The 13,367-nt window shown below is 43.4% G+C and overlaps 1 protein-coding gene across 1 annotated transcript in view; it reads left to right on the top strand.

Moving 5' to 3' along the window:
• Window positions 1-6,675: 6,675 nt before the first annotated feature.
• SLC28A2 (solute carrier family 28 member 2) overlaps window positions 6,676-13,367 on the top strand; it is a 35,533-nt gene continuing 28,841 nt past the window's right edge. Inside the window, exons 1-3 of the mRNA XM_027554109.1 lie at window positions 6,676-6,775; window positions 8,320-8,411; window positions 8,546-8,634. Of these exons, the coding sequence (XP_027409910.1) occupies window positions 8,331-8,411; window positions 8,546-8,634 (170 nt within the window). The 5' untranslated portion in view covers window positions 6,676-6,775; window positions 8,320-8,330. The remainder of the gene's footprint in view (window positions 6,776-8,319; window positions 8,412-8,545; window positions 8,635-13,367) is intronic.

The following is a 13,367-nucleotide window of genomic DNA, read 5'->3' as shown; positions in this document are numbered from 1 at the left end:
AAATCGACGGATTGGCCCCCCACAATTATTAATACCCGGGGTTCCTCAGGTGTAATTAGGACGGGAGCTTGTGTGGGGACCCCCGGGCACCTTCAGTCCTGATTATCTTGAGTCCGACCCTGGAGACCTACGACTCTGGGGGCAGTCTCTCTTCCAGTGTGGTCCTTTGCAGACTGGACATGGAGCCGGGGGCGGCTTAGATGCCTGAGGGCAATCCTGCTTGAGATGCCCCTCCTTTCCACAGTAATAGCAAGCCCATCCCTTTTCACCTGGGTCCCTCTGGGCATTTTTCTCAGGCTGTTTAAGAACGTTTTTCATAGCCATGGCGAAGGCTTCTGCCTTTTCCTTTGTCTTTTTTTTTTTTTGCCTTTCTTTATTTTCCTCATATTCCCTACCATAATAGACTGTCTGAGCCAGTTGTAACAGAGTATCTAAAGACTGGTTTTGTCCATACGCCCTTTTTAGTAGCTTATGGCGGATATCTGGAGCCGACTGAGTGAGAAATCTATCCTTTAAGATCACTTTTCCCACTTCACTTTCGGGATCAATCTCAGTGAATCTTCGAAGGGCTTCTTTCAGTCTATCTAGGAATTTACCAGGAGCTTCCTTCTCCTCCTGTTCTATGTCTGCCAATTTGCCATAGTTTAAAGGCTTAGAACGCACCTGCCTAAGTCCTTCAAGAATACATCTAACAAAATGACTCTGATCCCATTTTCCTTTAGCTGTGTTGTAGTCCCAGTCTGGTCCTATAGTTGGGACCGCTTGATTCCCACTGGGGAGTTCTCCCTCTTCCCTACTGATTCATTACCAAGCCATTCATCTCCATAAGCAACCACTTTTCCCAAAACTCGAGTCTTTGACTCGGGAGTCAGCGTTTGTCCCAAGATATACATCACATGCTTCCAAGTGAGGTCATAAAACAGAGCAACACCTTTAAAAGCTCTAATATATTTTTCTGGGTCCTCTAAATAGTCTCCCAGATCCTCCTTGATTCTTTGTATTTCTTGATAAGAGAAAGGCTTATTAACTCTCACAGACTGATTATTTCTCCCGGTGGATGTTTCATAAAGAGGCAACAGCTTGTGTGGCTGTTCCTCAGTCTCCCTGGCTGCTCTGCGCATATGATCCCAGGGATAGATTGGAGAAACCTGTTTTTCCTCTTCTCTTTGTCTCCTGTCCTCCATCTCATCTCTTACTTCAATGGTCTGAGTTTCTACTGAAACCAGAGTAGTCTGAGGTCGTACTGAGACAGGAGTTGTTTGGACCTCCATGTGGGCAGTTTGAATCCCAGTTTGGAGTCCCAGGTATGGGGGCAAAGTAAGAGGACAGTAGGGAGCTGAAGGTTTCACACCCAAATCTATACCCTTAGGACATAAGTCTGGCATATTTCGCAGAGAGAAAAAGGGCAACACATATGCTACTTCTACCCATTAGGTCTAATTGTAGAACAGTATTATACTTAAGAGACCCTTCAACTGGCCACCGTTCGCCATCCTCCAATGGATACCGTGGCCATGTGGTATCACATAGGAAGACCAGGTGTGTCTTCTTTAAGCCCTGGGGATCAAGTCTATCCCAGTTTTTCAGGATACAGTTCAAAGGAGTGAGGCTGGAATTGTTAGCTCCCATCTGTAAGAGAGAAAAAAAGTGACCAGCACCATTTTTCTACCGGAGGCATCCCTCCCTGCTCTAGATGGGGGTGTAGACAGACGTTACACCAAAAGCTTTTCCTTCCTGGTCGGACTTAGTCTGTCCCTTACTGATGCAGGTGCCAAACTCGTCCCTCCCGGTTCTACCACCGAGATGGAGTGGGGATGTACCAGGAGTAGACTTGATAGCATCCCTACTTGACGTCCAGCTCTTCACCTTTAACCTTGCTTGCCTCTGATGTCACCCGGGGTGAATCAGAGTAACCTTCCGGAATGCCTCCCAAGCTAAGACCACTGTGGGAAACATTCGTCACCTGAGTGCCCATGCACGACCCTGAGTATTTCCTGACCACAATAAGACCGGCACGAACATGAAACTGAGATGTTCTTTCCAAGCATCACCACACCAGTATAACAGCCTCCTCTGATCTACTAAGAGCCAGTGTTACCAAAGGAAAAAAACTCATGGCAGTCCTAATGTGAGTAACCTTTAACCTCAGAGATGTTCTGGGAACTAGAGCTCCATCTAGCTTCTGACCTTTCGATTCCTAGCGAGGCTAGGCGCTTTATCGGCTACCAATCCAAGTTTGGGACCTAAGCCACAGTACACAATAACAGTATAGATCACAAGTCCCTTGAAAGTCTATGATCCGATAGATTAGGTTAGTACTTCTAATTCCCAAGGAGTTATGCAATGGTCAAAGAGACCGAAAAGTTTGACCGAGAAAGGAGAGTTCGGTCCACACGCTTTGCCCATTTCTGGTCGGTTCCCGAAGGAGACATTGGGTGCCTCTTGGCATTGGCAGGTCGGTATAACGCCCCGACAGGTTTCTGCCATAAGCCATATAAGATCACCATGGAACAGCAGAGCAGGGCTCCTTACTTGCTTCACGCAGGGCATGCCATTCATTCACACAAGCACACGGTAGAGTTAGTAAAGCACAGCAGAAAACGTGTTCTCTAAGTGAACAAAGAACTAAAGCTCCAAGCATCCTTACCTTGTCCTGAAGGATCTCGGACGAGCCCCCAAGATGAAAGACTGTGAAAGGTTGTTGTTGAATCACGCGAATACACCGGGATTCTTGGCCCCCGGAGGAGGAGAATTCAACCCGGGGCCAGAGACGAGGCTTGATGGCTCAGAGCTTTTGTGTAATAAAGTTTTATTAAAGTATAAAGGAGATAGAGAAAGCTTCTGACATAGGCATCAGAAGGGGGCAGAAAGAGTACCCGCTTGCTAGTGTTAACAATGAGTTATATAATCCAAAGACTATCTGGAGGTTGTAAAGACCTCATCAGACCTACTCCCATAATTTACATTTTAAGATAACACTGTCCTCGAGCAAGATACATCCTTGTAAAGACCAGGTCTACTCCCATAATTAACATTTTAAGATAACAGAAGGTTGAATCCAAAGACTGTCCTTAGGCAGGATACATTATTGTTATATAATCCTAAGGAATGTGGAGAAAGAAAAAAAGTTTGTCCTTTCTTCCTCCTTGAGAATTCCAGATCCCTCTCTCCTTGGGGATCCCTAGACTCCCTATCAACCTGCCTAAGAACTGAGTCTCTCAATAGCATTGGAAAATTAGGCAGGGCAGAAATGACAGAAGAGGTCCAGAGAGGCAAAATGAGTTGCTCTAGGTTACAGAATATAACATACATTTACTCTGCTAGGCTTTGTATGTGTGTGTGTGTGTGTGTGTGTACACAAATGGAACTAGGGAAATAGAGATATATCTTCCTGTTTTGGTGTTTGTTATCATCATCTTCACACCCAATGTCAGAAATCTGTTTGTTTCACTTATTTTACAAATATTTATTAAATATTCATGTATTTATTTTATTTTTTGGCTGTGGTGGGTCTTCATTGCTACATGTGGGCTTTTCTCTAGTTGCAGCAAGACAGGGGCTACTCACTAGTTGCAATGCATGGACTCACTGTGCTGGCTTCTCTTGTTGTAGAGCACAGGCTCAAGGTGAGTGGGCTTAGTGGTTGTGGCACAAGGGGGCTTAGTTGCTTCTCAGCATGTGGGAACTTCCTGGACCAGGGATTGAACTGGTGTCCCCTGCATTGCAAAGTGAATTTTTAACCACTGGACCACCAGGGAAGCCCCACAAATATTTATTGATTGCCTAATATTGTGGCGGGCTTCTTTCATGGCTCAGCGGTAAAGAATCCACCTGCCAGTGCAGGAGATGTGTATTCAATCTCTGAATTGGGAAGATCTCCTGGAGAAGGAAGTGATAATCCACTATACGGGGAGCCTGTCAGGGTGTAATCCATGGGGTTGAAAAAGAGTTGGACACAACTTGGTGACTAAACAACAACAACAACAATATTGTGGCAGATCTTGAGTCTGGGGATCAGTTCAGTTCAGTTGCTCAGCCGATTCTTTGTGACCCCATGGACTGCAGCACACCAGGCTTCCCTGTCCATCACCAACTCCCAGAGCTTGCTCAAACTCATGTCCATTGAGTTGGTGATGCCATCCAACCATCTCATCCTCTGTCGTCCCCTGCTCCTCCCGCCTTCAATCTTTCTCAGCATCAGGGTCTTTTCCAATGAGTCTGTTAATGAGTCCATTCTTAGCATCTGGTGGCCCAGGGAAGGCTCAGTTACCAGGGTTACAGTGGCAAATAAGATAAAGAGCCTGTGCTTGATGAAATCATAGTCTAGTGGGAAACAAGTAGACATGTAGAGTACTAAATGCTCTATAGACCTCTGCAAAAGCATGTTGCAGCAGGAGTGTGGGGAAAGGGGTCTGAAGTCTGAACTGGAGAGAATTTGGAAAACTTCACTGAAAACAGTGGTCTTGCAACAGAGACTTGGTGGTACAGGAATTTGCTAGGTAAATAAAAATCGGCTCTAAACTTAACGTTGAAAAAAACTAAGATCATGGCATCCGGTCCCATCACTTCATGGCAAATAGCAGGGGAAAAGGTGCAGGCAGTGAGATTTTATTTTTTTGGGCTCCAAAATCACTGTGGACAGTGACTGCAGCCATGAAATGAAAAGAAGCTTGCTCCTTGGAAGAAAAGCTATGACAAACCTGCTGCTGCTGCTGCTGCTGCTAAGTCTCTTCAGTCGTGTCCAACTCTGTGCGACCCCATAGATGGAAGCCCACCAGGCTCCCCCGTCCCTGGGATTCTCCAGGCAAGAACACTGGAGTGGGTTGCCATTTCCTTCTCCAATGCATGAAAGTGAAAAGTGAAAGTGAAGTCGCCCGGTCGTATCCGACTCTTAGCGACCCCATGGACTGCAACCTTCCAGGCTCCTCCATCCATGGGATTTTCCAGGCAAGAGTACTGGAGTGGGGTGCCATTGCCTTCTCCGATGACAAACCTAGACAGTATTAAAAAGCAGAGACATTACTTTGGCAACAAAGGTCCACATAATCAAAGGTTTAGTTTTTCCACTAGTCATGTATGAATGTGAGAGTTGGATCATAAAGAAGGCAGAGCACCAAAGAGTTGATGCTTTTGAACTATGGTGCTGGAGAAGACTCTTGAGAGTCACTTGGACTGTAGGGAGATCCAACCAGTCAATCCTAAAGGAAATCAACTATGAATATTGATTGGAAGGACTGATGATGAAGCTGAAGCTCCAATACTTTGGCCACATAATGCAAAGAGCTGACTCATTGGAAAAGACCCTGATGCTGGGAAAGATTAAAAGCAAAAGGAGAGGAAGGCTTCAGGATGAGATGGTTAGATAACATCACCAACTCAATGGATATAAATGTGAGCAAACTGCAGGAGATAGTGGAGGACAGAAAAGGCTGACATGCTGCAGTCCATGGAGTCACAGAGTCAGACAGGACTTAGCAACTGAAGAACAACAACAGCAATAGACAGCGGTAGCGTGTCAGAGGCAGAAGGAACAGCATCTGCAAACGTATGACTATACAGGCAGAAGGAAACATCAAATGTTTAGGGAACAACATATTGCTCAGTATTACTGGTGGGTAGGAGCAAGAAGAAATTAGATTATTTTGAACAATTTTGGAGAATTACTTCCTCCCTTTCATTTACTCCCTCCATGCCCCACCAGTCATCACTCCTTATAGATTTGTTTCTTCCTCTGCATCCACTGCTTTGGTTAGAGCCTCTCCATGTCCGACCTGGACCAGCTTTTGTCTCCTGACTGGTTTTCCTGTCCCCAACAGGCATCCTTCCAGTCCCTCCTCTTGCCTCACCACTTGGCTCCAGATAAGACCAAACGTTCAGCCTGGCACTTGATTGCATCTCCAGACATCTCTTGATAAACCATCATGATCTCTTTCATATTTTCTCCTTTCATTCCTTAACTAATTTCTTACTTTTATTTTGTCCCTCCTTCATTAATTTCCCCCAAAATATCCCCTTATTCTTTAGCTGTATTTTTACAGCCTTGTTAGTATGACAGGAAGGCTTCATTGTCTGTGCCTTTTCTGTGTGTTTCTCCCTCTTGTAGTATATCTTTCCTGTTCTCTGTCAGTGATTCTCTGCTTACCTTTCAAGAATTTCCTGGCTCAGGACCAATGGAACCAGCTGTGTAAAGCCTTTTTTGACACGTCTTTCCTCACTGATTTGTAATTCCTTCACAGTAGAGACAGTATCCCATTCATCTTTGTGTCCTCAGCACCCAGAGCCATGCCAGGGTGATCGTGCGTACTTAATAAATATTTGTTAAGTGGATTAGCAAAAGACTTCCTAGCAGTCATTTGGAATCAAATCTTGTGCAGTCCTGTGTTCCGTTGTTTTCTAAGAACTATCTTCCCAGTACCAAATGATGATCCATTTTCTGAGGGCAGAGATCTTTCTCTTACTTTTCTACTTATTTTTCTCCCCTGTGCCTAGTTCAGTACTGGACAGTGCTTTTACTGAAGTGCCTGTTAGAAATTCCTGCAGAATTCTTAGACCTGACCCTGCAAAACAGTCTTTAAAGCATATAAATATTTAACTTGAGACATTGCACTCCTTCTCTACAGGCAAGGGCAAGCACAGCAAGGGAGGGCCCAGGGGCAAAAATGAGCCAATCGGAATCACCCTCCCTCATTCCCAGCCCTGACTTCAGAGTCAGGGTAGCATGGAACTGAGTTCTTTCTGTCCTCTCTGAGGCACCAGAAGAAGTCTACAAACTGGAGTAAGTAATTATCTTGGGGGAGGGCAGGAACCTGATTTGCCAGATTTTTTAATTGAGCCTACTGAGACCAAGTTCAAGTAGGTCTATATCTATGCAGGAAGGCCCTGATTTATAAAACAAAAGTTATCCATTTATGATGCTTAATGAAATTATATTTAAATGGTTGAAAGGATCACCGTAAAACAAAAACAAAACACAATTCCATAGGGAAGGAAAATTTCTATAAAGTAAAAAAAAAGTCTTAAATGAACATGTATTATGACTTTGAATGTTTAGATAAAGGTTGCTTATAGTGAGCTCAAGTGCTTGTTTTGTTTCTTTTTCTTAAATGGATGATTCCAGTAAATGAGCTTGTACCTTTTGCTGGATCTTCACTGCTCTAAATAGGCTTTCTCTAGTTGGCACCCCACTCCAGTACTCTTGCCTGGAAAATCCCATGGACGGAGGAGCCTGGAAGGCTGCAGTCCATGGGGTAGCTAAGCGTTGGACACGACTGAGCGACTTCACTTTCACTTTTCACTTTCATGCATTGGAGAAGGAAATGGCAACCCACTCCAGTGTTCTTGCCTGGAGAATCCCAGGGACGGGGGAGCCTGGTGGGCTTCCGTCTCTGGGGTCGCACAGAGTAGGACACGACTGAAGTGACTTAGCAGCAGTTGTGGCCAGCAGGGGCTACTTTTCACTGCAGTGCATGGGCTTGCTGCAGTGGCTTCTCTTGTGGTGGAGCACGGGCTCTAGATGCAAGGGCTTCATAGTTGTGGCTCTCAGGCTCTAGAGCAAGGGCTCAGTTCTTGTGCCACACGAGCTTAGCTGCTCTGCAACAAGTAGAATCTTCCCGAATCAGGGATCGAACCTGCATCCCCTGCATTAGCTGACAGTTTCTCAACCAGGGGACCACCAGGGAAGTCCTGCTTTATTTCTTTATTCTCTCATTTTGTTTTGAAACTTTCTTTATTGGGGATAATTAACACTCATCCTGATTATTCCATGTGTAGGTTTCTTTTCTCTCATGAGGAACTCTCTTAGATACTCCAGAAATGATTGTCATGCTGCATTATGGTCAGGAACTTGAAAGTCTGTTCATCTTGGTTTTCTCAGTAATGTGTTGTGGGCATGGTCTTCCCAGCCCTCTGCCGCCTTGTTTTCTTCTTAGTACAGCTCAGTGGGGCCTCCTGGAGGCTAACAGGAGTAGTTGCCCTCTCGGTCTTCCTCAAGGAAACTGAAGACAGTCCTTTTTAGTCCAAGTCCTGGAGCCTTTTGTGAGCCACTGATTCATGTCAATTCCCCTGCCCTTCATTTCTCTTCTATGTTATTTCCCCTTCCTTAACCATTGACAATAGAAAGTAGAAGTCTATACTTCATTGTTCATTATTTTAGAATTATGCTTCCAATCTTCTCTGTTCTCAGTCCTTAAAGAAGTCAGCTAAATCTCTACATATTTTTAGTTTTGTTTTTCCTGTGGATAACTGGCCCTAAAAGTTCTATCCAGTCTCACATTACAGAACAACTAATCTTCCACTCTTGGCTCTGAATTTGTCTTTCAGGAGAACAGGAGATGGAGAAAACAAATGGAAAAGAGGCCTTTGCTCTGACCACTGTGGAGACTGGCATACAGAACCCAGGGCTGGAACTCACGGTAACTCACCAGTTTAGTTTCTGCACGTCTCTGTTGACTGACGCATGGCTTCACATAGGGTATTTGGCTGCTTGCAATCCCTGTCACCCCTGACAGGGCCTTAGGACTGACCTCAATCCTACCTCTGCTTACAGGAAGAAGGGATAAATCCTGAGGGAAGCAAGAGGGCTGAAGAACAAGGACACAGCCTTAAGGGTGGATTGGAACCTCCCACACGACTGAGGTACAGGTGTTCTAGCGTTGATTCAGTTGGGGCCTAGGGTTGGCTAGTGTGGTCAGTGGATTTCGAAGGTCAGGCTTGCCCTGTTCTCAAGAGCTGGTGATCTTATTGTGGAAATAAGATTCATAGCCATGTGCCATTACCATGTGCATGTATCTATTTTTATGTAATTAATTGTTAAATATACCTGGGCCATAAGTAATGAGTTCAGTAGTATCAGCATTGGTTGGACTGGCAACAAAAATAACAACAATGAGAATAACAACAACCAACAATTATTGAGTATTTACTATTGTACAGAATGCTTTATGTAATTAATTCATTTAATTTTCACAACAGGTGGATACTAATTTTCATCCCCTTTTTCAATTAGAAAATTGAGGCTTATAATTTTTTTTATTATTTATTTATTTTTGGCTGCACCACAGAGCTTGGAGGATCTTAGTTCCATGACCAGGGATTGAACCCAGGATCTCAGCAAGGGAAAGTGCTGAGTCCTAACCACTGGACCTCCAGGGAATTCCCCCATAGAATCTTAAAAAAAATAGCTCTTCTGAAATACTCAGATTTGGGGATGAGGAAAAAGAGAAATCAGAAATTTAAAAAAACCAGAGAAGGAACCACCAAGAGAGATAATAAAATTAAAAAAAATACAATCTCTGAAGTCAAAAGAGAAAAAAGTGTCAACGATGAAAGTACAATTAATCTTCAATGTTCTGTGTAATAGTCAAGGAAGGAGTGAGAACTGTCTTTGAATTTGGTCATGGTCGTAGTCACAGAAGTAAAGTCTGTAGAAGTTGTTGGAGTAAAATAGGTTAGATGGAAGCTGTATTCCCTGGTGTGGAAAAGAGTCTGTATTTATTAAAACAACAACAACAACAACAACACTGAAGTCATACATTGAGAAGCTTAGAAGAGGATACTGGATAGTTTCTAAAGGGAATACACGGATATATGTTTCTTTCTTCTCTCTATTTTTGAGAGTTAACTTAGTGACTTCATAGAGAAAGCAAGCTTAATTTTTAAAATTTCTTTTCTCCAGAATTTCACTTCTATATTCAAATAGATATATATCAGTTGATATGCATCAGTGTGGACATTACTACTTTGTATTTTTGTTTTTCCACTTACTTCATATATCACATTTTAATGAGTTAACAGTAAGCTTTCTATAATTGACCAGGAATTGAACCTGGGTACTCACCAGTGAAAGCATGGAGTCCTAAACCCTGGATCACCAGGGAACTCCCTGAATATTTTTCAATGATTCCATTTTATCTATTTTGTTGGTTTATTAGGTATAATTCTTTGTTTTGCTATATTAGTAGTTGGTTTGGAGTTTGTGATATATATTTTCAACTTATCAAGTCTGCCTTCAAGTGATATTATACCTCATCATATATAGTATAAGAACTTTATAGTAGTTTACTTCTGTTTGTCCCTTTCCAGCCTTTATATTACCATTGTTTATGTTTATACATTTTACTTCCATACATTATAAATTACATTTTGTTTGGTCACTCAGTTGTGTCCAACTCTTTGCAGCCCCATGGACTGCAGCACGCCAGGCTTCTCTGTCCTTTCCCTGTCCTTCACCATCTCCCGGAGCTTGCTCAAGCTCATGTCCATTGAATCAGTGATGCTATCCAACCATCTTATCCTCTGTCATCCCCTTCTCCTCCTACCTTCTATCTTTCCCAGCATCAGTCTTTTCTAATGAATTGGCTCTTCGCATCCAGTGGCCAAAGTTTTGGAGCTTCAGCTTCAGCATCAGTCCTGCATACTATAATATTATTATTTTTGTTTAAACATTGTTATCTTCCTATGTGTTCTAACTTAAATATACCTGCACCTGCATGAATCCCTATCTTTTTCCCTCCTTTATCAGAAAGCTTACTCTCCCTGAGTCTGAAGCTAACCTCTTTACCTTTCTTCTTTTTTAATTTTGACTGCTTAGGCCCTTCGTTGCAGCATGTGGGCAGGGGCTTCTCACTGTGGTGCACGGGCTTTTCTTGTTGCAGAGAATGGACTCTAGAGTGTGTGGGCTCAGTAGCTTTTTAGTTCTCTCAGCAGGGATGGAACCTGAGTGCCCTGCATTGGAAGGGGGATTCTTAACCACTGGACCACCAGGGAAGCCCCTTACCCATCTTCTTAATCTCCTTATCCATCCTTCTCTGTCCCCTTCTAAGGGCCCTCTGTTTTCTACTTCTTCAATTACTCCTTCCCCATTAGACCCTCCCCCAATCTATCAGTTCAGTTCAGTTCAGTTGCTCAGTCGTGTCCGACTCTTTGCTACCCCATGAATTGCAGCACGCCAGGCCTCCCTGTCCATCACCAACTCCCAGAGCTTACTCAAACTCATGTCCATTGAGTCAGTGATGCCATCCAACCATCTCATCCTCTGTTGTCCCCTTCTCCTCCTGCCCCCAATCCCTCCCAGCATCAGAGTCTTTTCCAATGAGTCAACTCTTCTCATGAGGTGGCCAAAGTATTGGAGTTTCAGCTTTAGCATCAGTCCTTCCAAAGAACACCCAGGACTGATCTCCTTTAGAATGGACTGGTTGGATCTCCTTGCAGTCCAAGGGACTCTCAAGAGTCTTCTCCAACACCACAGTTCAAAAGCATCAATTCTTCGGTGCTCAGCTTTCTTCACAGTCCAACTTTCACATCCATACATGACCACAGGAAAAACCATAGCCTTGACTAGATGGACCTTTGTTGGCAAAGTAATGTCTCTGCTTTTGAATATGCTATCTAGGTTGGTCATAACTTTCCTTCCAAGGAGTAAGTGTTTTGTAATTTCATGGCTGCAGTCACCATCTGCACTGATTTTGGAGCCCAGAAAAATAAAGTCTGACACTGTTTCCCCATCTATTTCCCATGAAGTGATGGGACCAGATGCCATGATCTTCATTTTCTGAATGTTGAGCTTTAAGCCAACTTTTTCACTCTCCTCTTTCACTTTCATCAAGAGACTTTTTAGTGCCTCTTCATTTTCTGCCATAAGGGTGGTGTCATCTGCATATCTGAGGTTATTGAGATTTCTCCCGGCAATCTTGATTCCAGCTTGTGCTTCTTCCAGCCCAGCGTTTCTCATGATGTACTCTGCATAGAAGTTAAATAAGCAGGGTGACAATATACAGCTTTGACGTACTCCTTTTCCTATTTGGAACCTGTCTGTTGTTCCATGTCCAGTTCTAACTGTTGCTTCTTGACCTGCATATAAGTTTCTCAAGAGGCATGTCAGGTGGTCTGGTATTCCCATCTCTTGAAGAATTTTCCACAGTTTATTGTGATCCACACAGTCAAAGGCTTTGGCATAGTCAATAAAGCAGAAATAGATGTTTTTCTGGAACTCTCTTCCTTTTCCCATGATCCAGCAGATGTTGGCATCTGGTTCCTCTGCCTTTTCTAAAACCAGCTTAAACATCTGGAAGTACTGGGGTCCAGCCCCGGCAGGATCCAGGGGTACCCTCAGGATGATGGCTTAGGCGATAAGGATAGCAAAGCGGAGAGCAGGGCTTGATCTTCCTTGATTTACACGGAAAGCCAATAAAGCTCCTGTGTTCCAAGGAGTCATCCTGAAAGAAGAACAGAGAGAGGAAAGGAGGGAAAAGGAAAAAAAGAATGACACGGGGAGACCAAGCTTCGGTGAGCGAGGCCCATAACTTTATTTTCAAAAGGAACTTTTATTACTTGACTTGTACATAAAGGGAAATGAAAGATGCAAAGTCATACAGAGTCAGCCCAAACATTACATCTGTTTTGTCTTTATCAAAACCAGGATTTTTTCTGCATACCTTTCCCATAAACAATGTTGTGTACATTATCTTCTGGCCTTGGAGGCCTGTGGACATTTTATGACCCTTTTTTGATAAAGGCTGCTCAGCCAGAAAACTTGTTTTCCCTTAAAGTGTTTCTTCTTTATTTCTCCCAGCCTCAGAAAGTACTAAACAGAGTTACATTCTCACAGAGCAAAGGTGCAGTGGTCACAACAAAGAAAGAACCAGTTAGCTCAAAGGTCTGATGTGGTTAATTCCAAGGCTGCTACTTGTTTTTCTTACATTCCAACTATGTTAACCAATGTACTCCCAGGTGCACAATGGATAAGGGATATGGGAACTTGGCAGCAAGTATTGGCCCAGTAATGAAGCCCTTTACCAGCACTATCTATTCTAATAATTTTTCATCCCTTAAAGGACTCTATGCTCATTAGGACTTTTAGAATGTTTTGGCTTCCCGTGCCTTTCAAGGTTGGGGAGTTGTGAACAATCTTGTGTGTTAATTGCAAGAGTATGGATAAACCTGTCAGGCAAGCTAGAATGCTAACAGAGGGGTTAAAATAGAAATATTCCTTTCATGCCCAGAAGACTTATAAACTAAAGCCCTAAGTTGACTTTTTCCAGAGAAAGGTGGTCGGGGATAGCCCCCTGTTAATGTCAGAAGAGTTGGTGAAAGGCACAAAGTAGTAAGACAGACAGATTCTGGTTTTGGGGTAGATGCTTGAGCAGATTCACGGGGTCCCTTGAGTTCTGATCAGCCTTGCTCATCAGATCTCTTCCACATGACCTTGTCATGGGTGGGATCTCCCGTGGTGGCTCCTGGCATAAAGTTCAGGTTCATGTATTGCTGAAGCCTGGCTTGAAGAATCTATAAGTGTACTCAAATTTATTTCTTATAATAAAACAAACAAAACCAAAAATCAACCTTATCTCAAACTTGTGATATCATTTTCC

The sequence above is a fragment of the Bos indicus x Bos taurus genome, chromosome 10 (assembly GCF_003369695.1).
Source record: "Bos indicus x Bos taurus breed Angus x Brahman F1 hybrid chromosome 10, Bos_hybrid_MaternalHap_v2.0, whole genome shotgun sequence".
NCBI classification, from domain to species: domain Eukaryota; kingdom Metazoa; phylum Chordata; class Mammalia; order Artiodactyla; family Bovidae; genus Bos; species Bos indicus x Bos taurus.
The sequence above is the reverse complement of the archived record's forward strand: the minus strand, read 5'-3'. Positions and strand labels throughout refer to the sequence as shown.